Consider the following 18,723-nt stretch of genomic DNA (forward strand, 5'->3'; position numbering starts at 1 on the left):
ATACACTTCGTGGTCTTAAGCACTCCTGTTATCGAAGACTTGTCCGAGATTATACTAACTAAGCCGTTCTGTATAGTGACGGCTTCGCCTTTCTATACTATATTAACTTATACTTAGAAAGGAGTGCCTAGTAAGTGGTATTAGCTTTTTACGCTACTAAGGGTCTAGGAGGTACCCACGACCTAGAGTCGTTCCTTACCTACCTAGACCGTATATATAAAGACTAGAATAAATAGCCTCGCGCGGCCCTCGCGCTATATTCTCTTAGATAACGCGAGGAGTAAACCTTTTCGTAGCTCTTACCGAAATTCGAAAAACAGATCGCCTAAGTAGGTGGTAATAAGTAAATAGACTCGGCGAAGATTATATTCCTAGAGGGAGCCCTAAGCTAAAAGCTACGTAGCGCCTTAATTACCGCGAAGTTACCCTATAACTATATAAGCTAGGTTATTAAGGTCTAGAGTATTACCTAGAAGCTAGAAGGTCTATGCCTAACTAGCCGGAATATTTATATACTAAACTAAACCCGGAACTAAGAGACCGATACCGATAAAGACGTTATAATAGGCGGGATTAATTAGGTCTAGCCCGATATAACTATAAACCGACCTTATAGTAACTAGGAGTGCTAGGGTTATAGGAAAAAGGGATATATCCGTATAAACTATAAATCCCGGGATAAGGGCTTAAAGACTAAGGGCGGCCGCGTAGCGAAGGTCTAGGATAAAAATAACGATATCGCTATAAGTTCGGATAGTTTAGATAACGAAGAGTCGGGAAAAGAATAGCTCTAACGCGAAAACGGGCGTTAGAGCCGATAGCCGCCCTACGGTAAGAGTAGGAGGTATTTAAATACCTAGCTAGCAGCGATTTAGCCCTAATATTAACATAAGTAAATTAAAGATACATATATACTTTTATAGATACGGGTTATAACTATTACGCTATTATAAATAAACGCTTTACCTAAAGACTTTAGTTACTATTAGTCGATAAGAAAAAACAACTACTAAAAGGATTCTCGGATACGTCTAAGCCAGCCACTAGCGCCGGGATCGCTATATTCGAGCTTAAGATTAGCGGCTATATATAATAAGTCTTTGCCTATATAGTAAAAGGACTAGATTAGGATATATTCCTAGGAAAACCTTAGCTAAAGCATAATAATATTATATATTATATAAAGAATCGTAGGTTATATTATAGAGTCGCTAATATTAACCTACGACTAATAGGCGAGGAAGAACTAGCCGATATACGAGCTATCCGCGAGGTAAGGCTAGTCTCGGGATCGGTATTCACGGCTATAATATAACGGATAAAAAGGGGATTAAAGGGAAAAGAAAGAGACGAGTTCGACGCCTTAATCCAGGCCGTTAGTATATAGGATATCGATAAGGCCCTCCGTAAAAAGGAACCTATAGACCCTCGGGACTATATCCCTATAAATATACTATAAGAGTCCGGCGACCTCTTTACGCCTAATAAGGCTAATAACTTACCCCCCCACCGACTAGGTATTAACCACGAAATCACCCTAAAACAAGGTCCTAATAAACTTAAGCCGACCTTACCGTGGGGGCCCCTTTATAGTATATTAAGGGAAGAGTTATTAGTACTCCGGAAGACGCTTAACGACCTAATAGATAAGGGATTTATATAAGCTAGTAGCTCGGCGGCTACCGCGCTAGTCTTATTCGTGAAAAGGCTAGGGGGCGGGCTACGCTTTTACTACGATTATAGAGCCCTAAACACGATCACCTAATAAGATCCCTACCCCCTTCCCTTAATCACCGAGACTCTATATAACCTAGCTAGCGCTAAGTGGTTTACGAAGCTTAATATAATCGCCGCCTTTTATAAGATCCGTATAGCCCCTAGGTATAAGAGTAAAATAGCCTTTAGAATACGCTTCGGTCTCTTTAAGTAGCTAGTATACCCTTTCGGACTAAGCGGTATACCCGCTACCTTTTAACGCTATATTAACTAGACCTTATAAGAGTTCCTTAATAACTTCGTTACTATATATATCGACGATATCCTAATCTACTTTAGCGGATCTTATAAGGACTATAAAGCGAAGGTCCGGCTAGTATTATATAGGCTTATAGATACCGGCCTAAACCTAGACCCGGCTAAGTACGAGTTTAGCGTAGTAATAGTGAAATACCTAGGCTTTATCGTTATAATAGATAAGGGGGTATTTTACGACCCTAAGAAGTTAAAGGCTATCTGCGACTAGGAGGCCCCTACCTTAGTAAAGGGGGTATAAAGTTTCTTAGGATTCGCGAACTACTACCGGATATTTATCTACGACTTCGTAGGTATTATAGCCCCCCTCTTAGCACTAATAAAAAAGGATCGGCTTTTTAGGTAAGGGGCCGAAGAAGACGCCGCTTTTAAGGAGCTAAAACGACTCTTCTAGATAGAACCCGTTTTATAGTTATAGAATCCAGACCGTAAGACTATATTAGAGTCTAACTATTTAGGCTATATATTAGGTAGTATCCTATCCTAAATAAATAAGCTAGGATATCGCTATATAGTCGCGTATTACTCGTATAAGCTTACTCTAGCGGAGTATAACTACCCTATTTATAATAAGGAGATATTAGCGATTATAAGTAATATACTTACCTAGAAGGTAAAACTAACTAGCTATAAGTAATTCACGATATTATCGGACTATAAGGCCCTTAAGTACTTTATAATTAAATAGTCCCTTACCGAAAGGTAAAGCCGCTAAGCTAGCGAATTAGCCTAGTTTAACTTTATACTAGAGTACCGGCGAGGTACTAAGAACTTCGCGGCGGATACGCTCTCCTATTATAAATAGGACGCCCCGAAGGATAGCTTAAATAACCAGGAATAGGGGCGGGTAATCTAATTAATACCTAACTCCGTGATCCTAAAAACGATCCCTAAGCCGATAATATAGAAGATATCCGTTAAGCGTGTATTTAAAGTAAATAAAGACCTTTAACGACTTTAGGGTAAGACTATAATAACCGACCCCTAATACTAAGGAGTCCTTACCACGATCACTATAAGAGCTTATAGCTTTAACCCCTCCTTTAGGCTAGAATTATAAATCGCGGAATATTCCCTTAACCCCGCGGGATATATAACCTTCTAGGATCGTCTTTAGGTTCCGAGCTCCGGAGAGGACTTACCGCTAAGAGGACGCTTAGTATAAGCGATCCACGACTCTGCTATTAGCAGCTACCCGGGCAGGGAGAATATAATAGCTATAATAGCCCGATAGTTCTTCTGGCCCGGTATAAATAAGGATATACGGAAGTTTATTTATAACTACGATCTATATAATAAAGGTAATTAGTAACGGAATATAAAGCGCTGGCTATTAAAATTATTACCTATACTAAAACGAATTCGTAGCTACCTTATAATAGACTTTATAATAGACCTACTACTTACTAGTAAAAGCAGGACAAGGTTCCTATAAGTAATTATAGATAGGCTAATAAAGTTAGTAATATTAAAAGCGATAAAAATAATAAAAGCGGAGGCCTACGTGGAATACTTTTTAAACTATTATTTTAGGTTCTATAGTATACCCTTCTCGATTATTAGCGATTATAGTTCTAACTAGACCGGGAGGTTCTGGCGATACTTTTATAAACTTATAGGGATTAAGTAGCGACTTAGTATAGCTTACCACCCCTAAACCGATAAAGGGCCTAAAAGGCTAAACTAAGATATCCAGGCCTACCTTTATGCCTTCGTATACTATTCCTAGGATAACTAGGGTCGCCTATTACCCGCCGTGTAGTTATTACTTAATAATAGAAAGAGCTTAATAACCTAGCTAAGCCCCTTTTTCTTAGAACACGGGTTTTATATTAACCCTATCTAAATCCGCGACTCGATACCCGTATACCTAAAGGAAGCCGCTACTTATAACCTGCTAAGTCGCTTATAAGGGGCTATAGAGTTTAGATAAGTAGCTATAGCCTCGAAGTAATTATAGGATAAGGAATCCGCGAATAAGCGGCGACTCCTAGTAAAGCGCTTCGAAGTAAAAGACCTCGCCTAGCTTTCTATAGCTAACTACTTTACGCCTAGGCCCTTAAAGAAGCTAAGCTGGCTATACTAGAAGTATAAAGTAACGAAAGTAATTAACTCCTATATTATTAAGTTAGACGTGCCCTTAGGGATATATCCTCGCTTTTACGTTAATATCCTAAAACGAGCTAGCTATAACCCCCTCCCCGGCTAGGTTATAATCGACCTCTAGCCCGAACCGATTAAAGACGCACTCCATGGTAATAAAGAGTAGAAAGTAGAAAGTATTTTATACGTATAGAATAAGTAAGGTCACGGCGTATAACGCGAGGTACTAGTGCGTTAAGTAGGATACGCTGAACCTACTTAGGAGCTATTAGACGCCGTAAAGGATACTAAGGCGTTAAACGCCTTTAAAGCAGAACACGGCCCCGCGGATAAGAATAACGGGCCTCTATAAGACTATATTATAAGAAATATACGAAGATAAGGAGACCCTAATATAAGGGGAGTATAACCTATAGTCGTAAGTTAATTAAAGGGGGGGAATTTACTGGCCCCCTTACTGGTTTCTAAGGAGATACATAGTGCCTCCGTAAAGGACTTTAATTAGCGGTATTACTATCCGGACCCTCGTAGTTATTATTATTACTATTACTAGTAGTAGGACCGCTACCTTCCTAAAGGGCGGCGAGGATACCCTCTAGGAGGCGCGTTATCGCTACGCCCTATAAGTAAACCTCGCGGCGGAGGGCCGCTACTTTATAGCGGAGACCCTCGCCGTCGTTAACGGAGGCGGGGGCGGAGTTAGCGGCGGGGGCGAAGGCTACCTTAGATAAAGGGGCGTAGTAGTCGCTATAAGCTGGTTTATAGGCCTCGCGGAGCTAGGCCTAAGTTAGTAACGACCTAGAAAAGGATATAAAAAGAGAAGAAGATACTTATATAATTATTATCGGGGTTATCGCGTATAGCGCGACCCGTATCGGCTAAGGGCTTAATAAAAGGTATAGCGGCGGCGGGGAACTATAAAGGTTACTCGTAATAACCTTACCTATAACTCGTAGGAAACTTATAGGGCGGCACGGGTAGGATCTTATAGTATATTCGTAGTATTTAGGCTTATTACGGCGCGCGCTAGGCCCGGATTAATTATAGTATATCTAATTAAATTTTTAATTAATACCGGCTATACGATCGGTATAAGGGCGATAAAAGGCGTTACGGGGGCGGCCGGGGGGTAAGCTAGGCTATATTAATACTTAGAAGGCGTCGTGGCCTATTAGAGAGTTAGTAGGATCCTCGCGGCGAAGTACTAGGCCGTATCACGAACCTCCTTTTTAGCCGGATACTTACCGGTATTCGCTATAATAATAAGGGCTTCCTTAGCTATGCTTTTAACTAATTAACCACGTTCTTCGCTATAAGAAGGGGGGGGGGGGGGGGGGCGTAACGTCGCTAATAGCCAGCTACTCTTTAACGGTGCCCTCGCGGGCGTAGCGGGTATTATAGCGGAGAGGAGATATCTATACGCACTCTATTAGCTATTATCTAGCCGACTCGATATAAGGGCTTATCGAGGAACTTATAATAGTTAGAAGGATAAACGAAGATATAAATTACGGATTAATAAGATAACTACGAGTACGGAATAACTACGCCGCGAGTTAGCGGAGAATAACACGGCCCTAAGTATAGAATAAGCGACGGAGCTTACTATTAAAATAACGTTATAGGCTTATAAAAGAAGAATTAACTATAAATAAAAAACCCGGTAAAGTTACGCTTATACTATAATATCGAATTATAGAATATAATAAAAGTCTATAGAGTTATTTATTATAATAGTTTACGAATAAAGAAGAAGGAGTAACCGGGGGTTTTAGATATAAAGGGTAAGCGCTCGGCGTAACACGGAACGCCGGCGACCTAGGAGCGAAGTCGCCGCGAACGCTACGCGACACGAATATACCCGATATAAGGGAGGATACACGCCTCCCTCGTAACGCGTTTAGAAAATTAGAAAATAATAGGTTCGGCGCTTAGTTATTACGGCCCCAGAGGGGGGGGGGGGGGGGGGGGGGGTAATATTACGGGTTAACCCCTTAAAAGTATAGTTCCGGTATAAGGCCGGAACCGCTAATCAGTATATAGAACCGACGCTCGGACCTCGCGCTGCCCTTACCGCGGATTCGTATAAACCTAGTAAATCCTACGCCTCTTTATAGACCTTTTCCTTTCCTTTCCTTAATTCTAGCTAATATAATTATTCGGCCTTACTTAGTGCGATTACCCTGTGACTAGCCGTTTATAGTGAACCCGTGATAGAGGGTACCTATTCTTAATTATTATAGCGTTTAACCCTCGATAATTAAGGTAGAGTCGTAAGCTACCGTCCTTCTTAGGTATAAATAGCACCGGTAAGCCTACGGGGCTTATCGACTATTAGATATAACCGCTTACTATCCCTTTAGCGATAAACTTCCTTAGCTTCTTTAGCTAGGCTCGAGATAAGGGATATAACGGCCCGAATAGCGGTTTCTTCCTATTTTATAAGTTAATTATATATTCGGCGTCCTTTAATAAGGGCGGCTCCTTTATAGCCTATTCTAAAAACATATCCTAATAATTAGCGATTTCCGGTAGCAGTTCGACGACTAGTCCGTATATTACCTTATCGTTATCTATAAACCGAATAGTTATATACGGCGTCCCTAGTATAATAGTAGTAGCGGTAGCGATATATATAATATATGCCTTTGCCCGTATTTTAATAACCTCGCGGCCTTTATAGTATAGTGGTGGTATACCTGGTACACGGTTAATAACCAGGTCGGTTCGAATCCGGCTAGAGACGCACGTAAAAGAGGAACCCCTTTTCCTTTTTACGGTACTCGGATCCTATTCTAGGGGGCCTTTATCTGCCTTAGTATATACGATAAGGGTTAAATAGGGGGCCTGTTAGACCCACCTTCCGCCCGGCTTCGCTAGTCGTTAATAGGTGCTACGGGGGAGTTAGTCGCCCTACTATAGAAAACGAGAAGAGGGTGTCGCGCTATCCCTAAGCGCGTAAGTAAAATACGCGGCGTCTCTTCCACGATACGGAGGCAGCCTCTTACGCTATTATATAAGCGTTCTACGTGGGTATATAGCCCGCGTTAGCTCTACCTATAGCTACAGAATAGGGAAGCTTAGGAGCTTTAAACCCTAGGAAGCGTATATATAAGTCGCCCGTAGTAGGCTCGCAGGGGTTAGCCCTAGGGCTTATAGGAAGGCGTATAAAAATAAACAGAGATAACCACGCGCGCGCCGTTAATTAAGCACGTAGTCGGCTTTAAAGCCGCTACGGGCAAAAACGTTATAGGCTTCCTAGAATAGAAGCCACGACTTTCGGATATATATTAAGTTAGTAACGGGGCCGCCACGGCACCTGTATAAGGTAGTAATCCTAAAGGAGGAGAGTATAGGGGTTTTTATCTAAGTTATATACTAGTTCCCTAAGTCTTATACTACGGGTTTCCCCTCTATAGGTATTAGAGAAGGACCGTATAGTCAGAATTCTGACTCCTAGCTACTGAAGGTGGGATAAGGATAGCGGAGTAAGAGATAATAAAATAAAAATAAAATATAACCACGATTTTGACTTTTTTATCCTTTATAATTACCTATCTATCTTTAACCCCTAATAACGTCGACATAGCCTATTCGCCGCTCGGTTCTTAAAATAACGATAAGGTCGTGATCGCCCTCGGGGTCGGGGTCAGGGTCAAAGGCGTGGATAACGTGGAGGGAGGGGTCGGGGTTAATCGAACCTAAATTCGGTAGGAGGCAACTTAGTCCCGCCTAGATCTTAGTCAGGAACGGGTAAGGCTATCCGCAGGCTATAAGAAGAGCTGGGACGGGGCGCGTAATTAAATTACGAATATAGGAAGATAGCTTATTATAGTTAAGACGATTATATCTAAAGGCAAAAAGACGATCGTGTCTAAAGACAAAAAGACGATCCCAACTATATAAAATTGAACTAATTGATCCTATATATAAATAGAAAGTTTATGATCGTGGGCGGCCAGGACCGGCTGCTAAAATAGTGCCCCAGTCGGAATAAACAAATACCCTAGTCGGAATAAACACACTCTAATTCAAACTGCCTCTTATCCTCTAGATTTTCCTCTTCTATACTATCTCTTCGTAGCCGTTATAGAATATCTTTATAACCTCTTTTTTCTATCTCTAGGATATAATATATTCTAAAGTATATTAAGATTATAATAAAATGATTAAATAGCTACGATTTTATAGTATAGAGTATTATATAAAAGTTATAATAATTAATTTATATCTTAATAGAAAATTATAATATATTTATACGGGATATTTATAGCTAAGATAGTAGCGTATATAGACTACTACGCACGCTTATATAACCTTTATAAATAGGATAAAGGGGTTTATAAATACTAGACAGGGCGGCTATATATAGCGGTAGTTCTATTAATAGCCCCCTAGCAGTACCTATAAAATATATAAGTACCGGTATTTATACGTCCCCTGTTCGGTATTTACTGTCCACTCAATCTATTTTTAGAAAGTTACGCGACCGCGTGCAGAAGTAAGATCTTGGCCGTATATGCTGCGTACCTGTACCTCACGACAAGCCTTAATCTCTGCAACCAAGACTATATATCTTAAGCCACTAAATCACTACTGTTTCTGCCTCTATATTTATTAACTTTAAGGTATTAAGAATATATAATATCCTTATACTAGATACCTTATTATATATTATATAATCCTAATACCTTAGTTATATAACTTTATTATATATTATATAATCTTAATACCCTAGTTATATAACCTTATTATGTATTATATAATCCTAATTACCCTAGTCACGTAACCTTATTATATATCACCTAATCCTGATTACGTACTCTAATATAGATAGGTATATAATATTTATAGCTAAGATCTTAGTTATATATACGCTCGCGTTACCTTCTTATTTAGGGTTAAGTAGATAGCAAATACGGAATAGGGGGCGTATAAATACCGGTACTCCTTAATAACCTAGAGTTAATTCATACACTATCTTTAGGGGATTATTCATTAGAGGTAATTTTAGCTAAGTTTAAGAGTATAATAGATATATTATTAAGGAAGGCTAAGCCAGAGATTAAACTATTATAAGACGAGGCTAGTAAATTAAACGAAATATAAACGGCTATCTAGATTATAATAATAGCTATAATCGTAGATATAATATAGCGATATATCGACTATATCTCTCTCTCTAATACATATATATAATTTATAGGGATTAATATATCACTATATACAAATTATATATAGTACTTAAGTAGCTTTGCGGCTTCGTTATAACCTTACTTTAATATAGGGTTTACGTGCTAAATAATATTGTTTACGTGCTACTTAGTGAGTCCCTATAATGAGATGACAGGTATGCAAGTCTAGGTACTTAACTAGACTATTATATCCTCCCACGGACTGCAATGGACAGAGTTATCACCCATAATCTCAACTTCGATGCCTTGTATAGGACGATGGCTACTTAATCGCTCGACCACAAGCCATAGTGGTTTGTATATAAGGCGATCGGGTTCAATATCGAATTCTGGGGTTCGAAGGCCAGTGACAAGCTCTCGGAACTCACCGCAGCCTGAAGTGGCCAGAATTTCCGCATCTGGGCCGCGCCCATAGACGAGAGACATCCGAAATCCAGTGCCTGATGGATTTTGTCCGATCTGGCTCGACTGGTCTGAACAGCGCGCCACCACATATGCCCTGGTAAGGCGAGACGGAGTGATTCTTGCCTGCTTACTGTTTTCTCCGGTCGCGAAAGCAAGGACGGGGACGCGAGAACAAAGAAGCCCGGCGCCATCTTCTGGAACCGCCCATAGTGTGCACTCAACCATGGAGCCAACCCTCATGGCAAAGTCAGCAAATTGCCCCGACTCGAAAGTTGAGCACACTATGGTGTAGGTACCAGCTTCAACCTCTGGAACATGCATAAACGCAGTACCGCAGCGGTAATCTCCCGAGCTAGCCAGTACGTCTTTCTTTCTGATGGAGACGACACGCTTGCCTGGGGACCATACAATGTCTGCGTGAATGGCCAGGTCTCGGTCCGCAGTCGAGAGGAGAATTGAAAGTGGTGTTGCCTTGGGTATTGATATGCTGAACTGAGGATTTTGCGAGTAGGTGGGAGAAGAAGCGTTGCCACCGGCGCTTCGCCTGGACCAAGACCCCGTGACCTCCACATAGCACTGCAAATGGTCCCTGGCTGGCATGACATCTAGCGGTTTTTGAGAGAAGAATGAGAATGTACAGGAGTACTTGCTGAGTGGTAGCTCTTCGTATGTCATCACTACGGTGTAGGCTTTCCCCGCATCGACGGCGAACTTAGCCAGCGTCTGTGGCGAGTCGACATAAGGACCCCGATACAAGGCGACTTCTGCGGCTTGCACTTTCTTGCCGTCGTTTTCAAATATGGAGATACCAGTGTACCCAACACGTCTGGCGGTTGCTGCGAGAGAGCCTGACTGCGCATCGCGCGTTATCTGAAGCTCCTGGTCCGCAAAATGTCTGCTGAGAAGAACCCAAACAACCTCACCCACGTTCGCGCGCATTGAATACTGGGGGTTATAAGCTAGCGTGTTGCTCATGCTCTTCTGTGGGACTTGCCAGGTGAAATGGTGATCTTGACGGTGGCCAAAGCAGGCAGGATCCCAGTTGAAGTACATCGACTCAAAATTTTGAGCAACTTCCTCGAGCGATATCCAGAATGTACCGGGCAGAGGTGAACTGTTGGTCTCCTCGGGGCCTGAGCCGGTCGATGGGCGGCGCACTGTTCTTTGGTCCGTAATATGGAGCTTTTCTCCATTCCATATAAGACCATCACACCACGGATTTTTTACCAGTAGTCGGCGAGTACCGTTTGACTGGCTCAAATCGAGAACGGCATAGTCATGCTCGCCCACTAGGCCTAGAACCTCCTCCTCAGATGGCGAAAGACGGCCAGTGCCCAAAGTAAGGATGACTGTGTTGGATGAGCTGCCCTGAACCATGCGATCCCACGCCTCATTGAAATTAATGTCTTCACTGTAATGGTACCATTGGTTATCAAGGCCGGGATGCGATGTTTGGAGAGGTGGCACACGTTCGCGCTTACCTCTGGAGGAATAATTGCTCGGGTATCCAGCCAGTCATCACCCAAAGATCCGTGGCGGAGTTGCTTCCAGGGAAGTCATACCCACCCCGTACTTTCAAGTACGCCTTTTCCATGAGTGCAGGCCAGAGAAGATCGGGATTTCTGCGATCGACTACATGGATACTCCGATTCGCATGTTTTTTTGACGTTGGGAGACGGTCATCCACGACAACTTGTCTGAAACAACCGTTGAAATGCATCCTGAAAATGTATTTGCCGCTCGGGGAAACCTTGGGTCGTCTCTTTTCATGGTCAAAGGGAAACATTAAAGAACCCAGAAGCTAGTCCCATCAGCATCCCTGGCAGATAATATTTGAGTGGAGTAGGCAGTACTGACAGGCTTTTTGTTGGCGCCAGAAACAAGGATCTTCATTGCCGCACAGAGACTGGCGACGACAGAACAATCAGTCGTTACGTCTTGCACAAGATCACAATGGCCATGCAGTGCCATTAGCTGCTCGCTCGGATCGTTCGTAGCGGATTCTGGGTGATAGAATAAGGAAGGCCGCTTCCAACCGTCGAGAATGTCACTCTGGTGGCAAGACATAGTATAGGTGGCCGGATCACTATAAAGCATGACGGTGAGAAAGTCATATGGGTAAGCGTAGTTAGTAGCAAAACACGGCAACTGACCTAAAGTGCATGCCCTCGCGTAAAGGAAGAAACACGTCCGCTGAAGGATCTGATTCCCAGGGCTGGAAGTGATTCCCATTAAGGCGCGATGATTCCTGGAGGATCATCTTCTCCTGGGGAGAGATTTGTCTGATATGTAATGGTAGTAAGTCTTTCTTTGCTTCTTTTAGCTTGAGCGCCTCGGCCAGTGCAACCATTTCGGCACACTTTCGCCTCAAATAGCCACGCTGGGAGGAGTTAGTCGCGGCAGCATAGGCTTTCATATATAGTTCTGCTGCTCTGATAGCATGGTCCAACATATGGTGTCCCGGCTCAGCTTTTCGAGCCAGCACTTCCTCCTCCTGTCAAGGAAAAGTCAGTATATACCCACCTTAGTTAGAAAGTGTGGCCAAGTCAGTAACATAGCTTACCAGTGCCTGTTTCTCCATATTCCTACTTGCTTTTCATAAACGTCCGACCTAATACACGAGATTAGGCCTCTGAGCTGCCCTTTATAGGCTAGGTGCCCTATTTATAAAAATGCCGCGAGTTAGTTAGATATACTATTCGTATATAGAAAAAATACATATATAGCCTTTGTCGCTTAGGTAAGACAGTCTATACTAGTATAGTAGATAGTAAATACTTTAAGGATATACGAATAAATACTAGGAGTAAGACTATAGGCTAGGTAGATATATAATAGTATAAGCTATAGTAAACTAATATACTATTAATATTATGGAGTGGTTAGTTAAGGCAGAAAACATTATTAATTACACTATAACACAAGCAAACAACGCTAGACCAAGTGAACAGTTATAACAAAGCGCTGAATATTCTTTATTACAAAGCTGCCTTTGTATATACGTTGTGTAAGCGTGGACAAGGACAGGAAGGTAGTTAATTACATACGTACCTTAAGGCAGAGATAAGCGGATACCTACCTAGGTACCTACTTCATAGTGTACGTTGTATTTTGGCCATCAGATGATGGTAGTGTAAGGCGGGGGTGGGTTCATTGCATACTTCGTAGATACTCTGTAGGTGGTTTATAAGCGGGTATGGAGTAAGAACGGGAGGGGGTCTGCCTGTCATTTACCGAGGCTTCTTTCACTGCCAAATTTGTGGGGGAGCTTGAAGAGATGGTGTACCAGTGTACTTCCCGCTCCACCGATCGATCGCCTTTACCGAGAATTCCACCCGTGGATGACGGTAGAAGTCACAGAGAGGCCGAGGTCTAAAGTAGAGCAACCAAAAACTACCAGCTTATTCGCAGCAATCACCAAGCTCAATTCTTTACCTTCAAATGCTCGGTGACTTTCTGTCCTGATTTCTCTATTGTAGACCAACGTAGCACGCGAGCATATTGTTAACTTGTTCACGCCTTCTATTGCTCATCATCCTGTCCTTTGCAACACCCGTTGAACATCGCCGTCCTTGCTGGTACAGCAGCCGAGGGCCCGAGTCGAGGAACCCAACTCCCAAACGCCTCATTGCAGCCAGCATGGTGGCCCAGTCCAAGCCTGTCAATACCCTTTCCCCTTGGGGCCGTGCCATGGCAGGAGCATCAGGGGCTGTCCTAGCGAATGCACTCGTTTACCCTTTAGACATGTGAGAGACACTCAAGCTACATCTCCTGCCCTTCATACTAACAACTCATCAACACCACCAGAGTCAAAACGCGTCTTCAGGTGCAGGTTAAGGCACGCCCATCGCCGACAGCATTAGAGCCTCCACTTCCGTCAGAGAAGGAAGTCCACTACACGTCTACATGGGATGCTATTTCGAAGATTGTCGCCGAAGACGGCCTGTCAGGCCTCTATGCGGGCATGAATGCTTCCCTCGCCGGTGTGGCGTCTACTAATTTCGCCTATTTCTATTGGTATTCCGTCGTGCGTACCCTGTATATGAAGACCTCGAAAGTTGCAGGGCCCCCCGCTACTCTGGTCGAGCTCTCTCTTGGAGCCATTGCTGGAGCCATTGCCCAGCTATGCACGATTCCGGTTGCTGTCGTCACCACACGGCAACAAACGCAGCACAAAAGCGAGAGGAAAGGGTTTTTCGAAACAGCAAGAGAGGTAATTGATGGCAGTGATGGGTTTTTCGGCCTTTGGAGAGGACTGAAGGCAAGCCTGGTGCTCGTGGTGAACCCAGCCATCACATACGGAGCCTACGAGAGGTTAAAGGATGTTTTATTTCCTGGAAAGAAGAATCTGCGGCCGTGGGAGGCCTTCCGTAAGTGTTGCTTTCTATTGCCCTGTCCTCTCCATCCTTGCTAACTCTAGATTAGTATTGGGCTCGATGTCCAAAGCACTGGCAACAGTTGTGACCCAGCCACTTATTGTCGCTAAAGTGGGCTTGCAATCCCGCCCGCCACGGGAAAGACAAGGGCGACCATTCGGCAGTTTCAGCGAGGTCATGAAGTTCATTGTGGATCACGAAGGCCCATCTGGCCTATTCAAGGGTATCGGGCCTCAGATTCTAAAGGGGCTTCTAGTGCAAGGCATCCTTATGATGACAAAAGAACGGTTCGTGGCCATACAGACCCTGGTACATCAGATGACTGACCTGGCTTTTAGCATGGAATTGATGCTTCTCCTCTTCATGCGATACGTAAAGACCACGCAGTTGAATCATCTACATAAGCTAACGGCAAATCGGAATCGTGTGATTCACCACATGACACAAGCAAAACTCCTTGCGCCGAGGTAATCTGTTATACACACATGATTACAGAATACAGGGAAGTGCACTGGGTAGGCGGTAGTGGGGGACGGATTGCGTAAGACACTGAAGTTCAAGTCCGTACTCATTTACAAACGTCGCTGGGGGTTTCGAATACAGTAGTGGTTGGTGTTGTCGGATTGTGTGGTGTGTTGAGAGGTTCCTGTATGGGTCAATCCTTTAGAATTAGAAGTATATTTAGAAGTATATTGTTTCATGTTCATGTGCTGATTACCTCAAAACATTTTCTGTTTTTGCCTTATTAATTCTCGAAGCTGGTAGACAGCCAGAGAGATGTGCTGAAAGGAAACCACCCTACGCACAAATAGCCCTATACAGTACAATAATGAAGCGCGTATGTCGTGGTGCAGATACACCAACGGGGACAGAGTACAACTACAAACAGCCGGACTGACGAGGGAAGCGGAGTCTGGCTCGTTTCAATTGCGACGACGCCTATGCGACACCAACTTCTTATAGAATGCTTTTTTTCCGCTGCTCTTGTGGGTTTGGATGTTATGGTACTTCGATCTGAATTTGCCCGACGCAATCTCCGCAGACATGAGTTCTTGCACTAATGTACGCTTTCGTGCTCTGCGTGTGAGGCGAGAACTGTAAAATTCTGTTGGTCCTTCAAGGATCCGGCCGATATGGGCGTAGCGGGGCATTCGTGGCTTCATCGAATCTTTCTTGTAGTGTCGATGGGGATCGAGGGCAGTTCCTCGCATGCCAAGCAATTGGATGTCGCGCTTCAAATGCTTATCGTTCAGATCCATCTCGGGCAGTCCAAACCAGCCGGGACCAGCATTGTTCTTTTCCTGCCGTAAACTGTCAGTTTCCTGCAAGCATCTGATTAAGATTGACCATGAGAAGCATCGGGCCCGTTGCAATCAGAGTAACTATGAAGACAAAATGGTCGATCACAACAGTGTGATGGCATGTCTCAGAATGAGTATACCATCACATCACTAAAAAAGGGTTACGTTTCATCATTCGGGGCACCGGGGAGGTCAAGAAAACATTCCAAGGAAGTTATCACATACCTGAGAGACAATCGATGCTGTACCTGGATTTCGAAGGGTTAAATCAGGTTGAATGTGTTTTGAGGATCCGAACTTGACACTCGCGGCGGATTTGGCCACTCTAGGCTCAAAAACTGAAAGTCGATTTTCGGCATCAGTCTGCCGCAGCTGTGCTGATGCTAGACGATCTTCAGCCTCCTTCAGAACTTGATCTACCTGGTCATTTCTGAACTCTGGCATAGCGTTGTCAAACATCGACCGTTAGTGTTATTGAGTTGGAGGAAACCGCCAGGCAGAGAAAGACAAAGTTAACATGGCCAATAAGGAGGACAGTGGAAGATACCACGAAAGTTCTCGTCTGTGGGAGCAAATTTATCAGCAACCCACACGTTATTGCACAGGCTGGCCCGCTACAGCAACGGAACAGGTTGTTCCGGTCTGAATTTGGGTATAAGTCACCCGCAGATTAGGGGTGGGATTTGGTAGGGAATGGATGCCCCCCCCCCCCCCCCCCCCCCGACTAACCGCCTACCCTACCCTCCCGATTATATAACTTAAGGAAGCGACCTAAATTATTAAGACTATTAGTTTTAATTTACTAGTTATTCTAGTAGGAATTCGGAATACTGTTCCTTAAACTACCTCCCCTATTCCTTAGTAGTAATATTATTTAGCTAAATAAGCTATATTCTACGAGCCTACGCTCTCTTAATCGCCTCGATACTAATAAATCGAGTATTAAGATCCGGCACTACTTTTAGCTATTTATACGGCCGTAGGCGCTGTGTTTAATAGCTTAACTGATTGATCCGAGTCTCTTTTATAACTAACTAGTGGTTTTTAACGTTAATAGCCCTTCCTGCCTGCTAGAGTAATCGCCTAGACCGGCGTAAGGTTATAGCCCTAAGTCTCGTATATCCTAACGGCGTGGATATTAACGCCTATAAGTCCCTAAGCTCCCTTAAGCTCCGAGGAGTTACCTATTATATATCTAATAGATTTACCCGCTTTATAGGGGTTATTAGTATTAGGATTATAACAGGGTTCCTGTCCACTACTTAAGAACTTAATATGACCTGCCTTCGATTAATAGGCTATAACCCTATAGCTTTCTATCCTGCCTTAATATTCTAAGCCGTTAATGCGTTAATCCGTGCCTTCTAATAACACTCTAGAAAAGCCCGTGTACTAATAGGCGATAAGTCTCCTAGATTAGCCACGTTCTTTAGATATTTCCGATATAAGGACTTTAAAGGACTAAAGACCGATATATAAAGAGGTTAAGTGATATAGGTGGAATAGGCTAGTAGAAATAAGGCTATAATATTCCTAATAAAGCATTAGTATATAAAGTCAGTTAAGACGTGGCCCCCATGCCTATCCACGATTAAAAGGCATAGAGAATCGGCCTAAGCCGCTACCCTCTTTATAGAAGGATTAAAGATATTCACGAGCTGGTCTAGGTCTATATTATTTATAGTCTAGGCGTTTTTAGTAGTAGTAAAGCGCTAGTTATTATATCCGTCTATATCTTAGGGAAACTATTACTATTAAACCGATTTTCCCTTAAAAATAATAAGCGGTGGTAAGGATATTCCCGCTATGGGGATATACTCCATAATCGTAGTCCAGATCCTTATTTCGGCTATTTTAAAATAGATCGACTTCCTCTTAGACTCTTTAATAATAAGACCGTTAATACTAAGCCTCTCCTATATCCTAGTCTTATCTATATTAAACCAAAGGTATAGGGGGATATCGCGGAGGGCTGGAGCCTCGACTAGGTCGAAGAATCCCTGGATAATCTTAGTTATTATACCTTCGACGCGGTTCCTTATAATTACCTTACCTCGGAGTATCTTTATAGTAAGATTATAGGTAAAAAAGCCCTCTATCTATTATTTTCTAATGGGAACGTCGTCGCCGTTTAAATATAGAAGACATAAAGCGAATCTGTAGATCTAGGCATGGGTTAGGGCCATTCTAAGGGACTCCTGCGTGATAATCCAATCAGCTAAAAAAGTCTCTTATTCGGTGGAAAGCCTCTATAGGGGTATAGTAGCCTCTCGGCGCGTTACGCTACCCTTTACACGGCCTCGAAGAGTAGAGAAGGGTACTCCGTAATCTCGGTAAGCTTATCGCAGGCTTTTACCCGCCAGAATATCGTTATACACATTTTAAAGGTCTTATTCCGTGTATTTTAGTATACTAAATACGAATATCCAATTAAAAAAGGGGGTTTATAATGTTATAGTAGGAAAAACGCGGTTGGATTATAGTGTTATATAGGTGGAAAGGTTTAGAAAAAGGTGATCGGGAGGGTAAGGTAAGGGGTTAGTCGGGGGGCGGACTTAAATAGCAGGCATGTTTGGATATCCAGCAGGTAGAATATAGGGTATACAGCCATAAGTTCTCTTATGTATAAATCACCTATTGTTCTATTTTAAAACAGGATATCTATTATAAAGGTATAAGCAGTGATATTTTATACGTACCTAGTTCCCTGGCTATATATACGTTATACCTGACCTTCGGCTACTTCCCTCTATTAATCGCGGCCTTTTCTTCCAATAGCTTTTTTTCCTATAATTAACTGCTGTTTTTATCCCACTATTAATTAATCTAACTCTTCTTCTTTTAACCTACGATAGATACAGATCCTAATTAACGCCTTTACAGACCTCCTCCTCTAGCTAACCTAGTCTTTATACCTAGAGAAGAGGCAGATACCGCGATCCGATCTCACGCCTTCTTAAATAGATACAGCCTCGTTATCGCCGAATAGTATCGTCGCAGAGGCGAGGCTATACGTATAACGTATCGCTACGGGAAAGGCTAAGCCTTAAAGACAGTTAATGTCTGGAATACCTATCCCTCTAAAGACTAGAAAACAAGCTCCTAGATAACTAACTGCCTATTCTATATCTCTATCAAGGGAAAGAATAGACGATAGGTTATCTAGCCTGTTATTAGTAGCCAGGTCTCTATCCATAATCACGGCTTTCTTAAGGCATCTTCTTTCCTATTCTTCCGAATATCCTAGCTAATAAATAACATATAAAGATAAGGTCGTTACTATATAGAATAGTAGTATCCCGCCTCGCTAAA

General features: G+C 42.9%; 3 protein-coding genes and 1 non-coding gene across 4 annotated transcripts; 2 read left to right on the top strand and 2 right to left on the bottom strand.

Annotated features, from left to right (window-relative positions):
• The first annotated feature begins 6,807 nt into the window (after positions 1-6,807).
• ACRALDRAFT_t211 lies at positions 6,808-6,880 on the top strand. Its single transcript has one exon. It is a non-coding gene; the product is annotated as a tRNA-Val (tRNA).
• A 2,514-nt stretch (positions 6,881-9,394) lies between these two features.
• ACRALDRAFT_1093566 (uncharacterized protein) lies at positions 9,395-12,376 on the bottom strand. The gene is made up of 5 exons (XM_071019679.1): positions 12,298-12,376; positions 11,888-12,228; positions 11,592-11,820; positions 11,216-11,535; positions 9,395-11,145 (listed from the first exon to the last, which is right to left on the bottom strand). The coding sequence occupies exons 1-5, from the start codon at positions 12,313-12,315 to the stop codon at positions 9,507-9,509; spliced, it is 2,547 nt and encodes an 848-aa protein (XP_070873722.1). The 5' UTR covers positions 12,316-12,376; the 3' UTR covers positions 9,395-9,506.
• Positions 12,377-13,373: 997 nt separating this feature from the next.
• Positions 13,374-14,581, top strand: ACRALDRAFT_1032698 (uncharacterized protein; the record flags this gene model as incomplete). The annotated part of the gene is made up of 4 exons (XM_071014928.1): positions 13,374-13,480; positions 13,542-14,104; positions 14,160-14,397; positions 14,449-14,581. 4 exons carry the CDS (start codon positions 13,374-13,376, stop codon positions 14,579-14,581), a joined length of 1,041 nt encoding a protein of 346 aa, XP_070873723.1.
• A 452-nt stretch (positions 14,582-15,033) lies between these two features.
• Positions 15,034-15,855, bottom strand: ACRALDRAFT_1070410 (uncharacterized protein; the record flags this gene model as incomplete). Its single annotated transcript, XM_071017763.1, has 2 exons — positions 15,034-15,411; positions 15,637-15,855. 2 exons carry the CDS (start codon positions 15,853-15,855, stop codon positions 15,034-15,036), a joined length of 597 nt encoding a protein of 198 aa, XP_070873724.1.
• Positions 15,856-18,723: the final 2,868 nt, after the last annotated feature.

This window comes from Sodiomyces alcalophilus (genome assembly GCF_042370955.1).
Source record: "Sodiomyces alcalophilus JCM 7366 unplaced genomic scaffold ACRALscaffold_6, whole genome shotgun sequence".
Lineage (NCBI taxonomy): Eukaryota > Fungi > Ascomycota > Sordariomycetes > Glomerellales > Plectosphaerellaceae > Sodiomyces > Sodiomyces alcalophilus.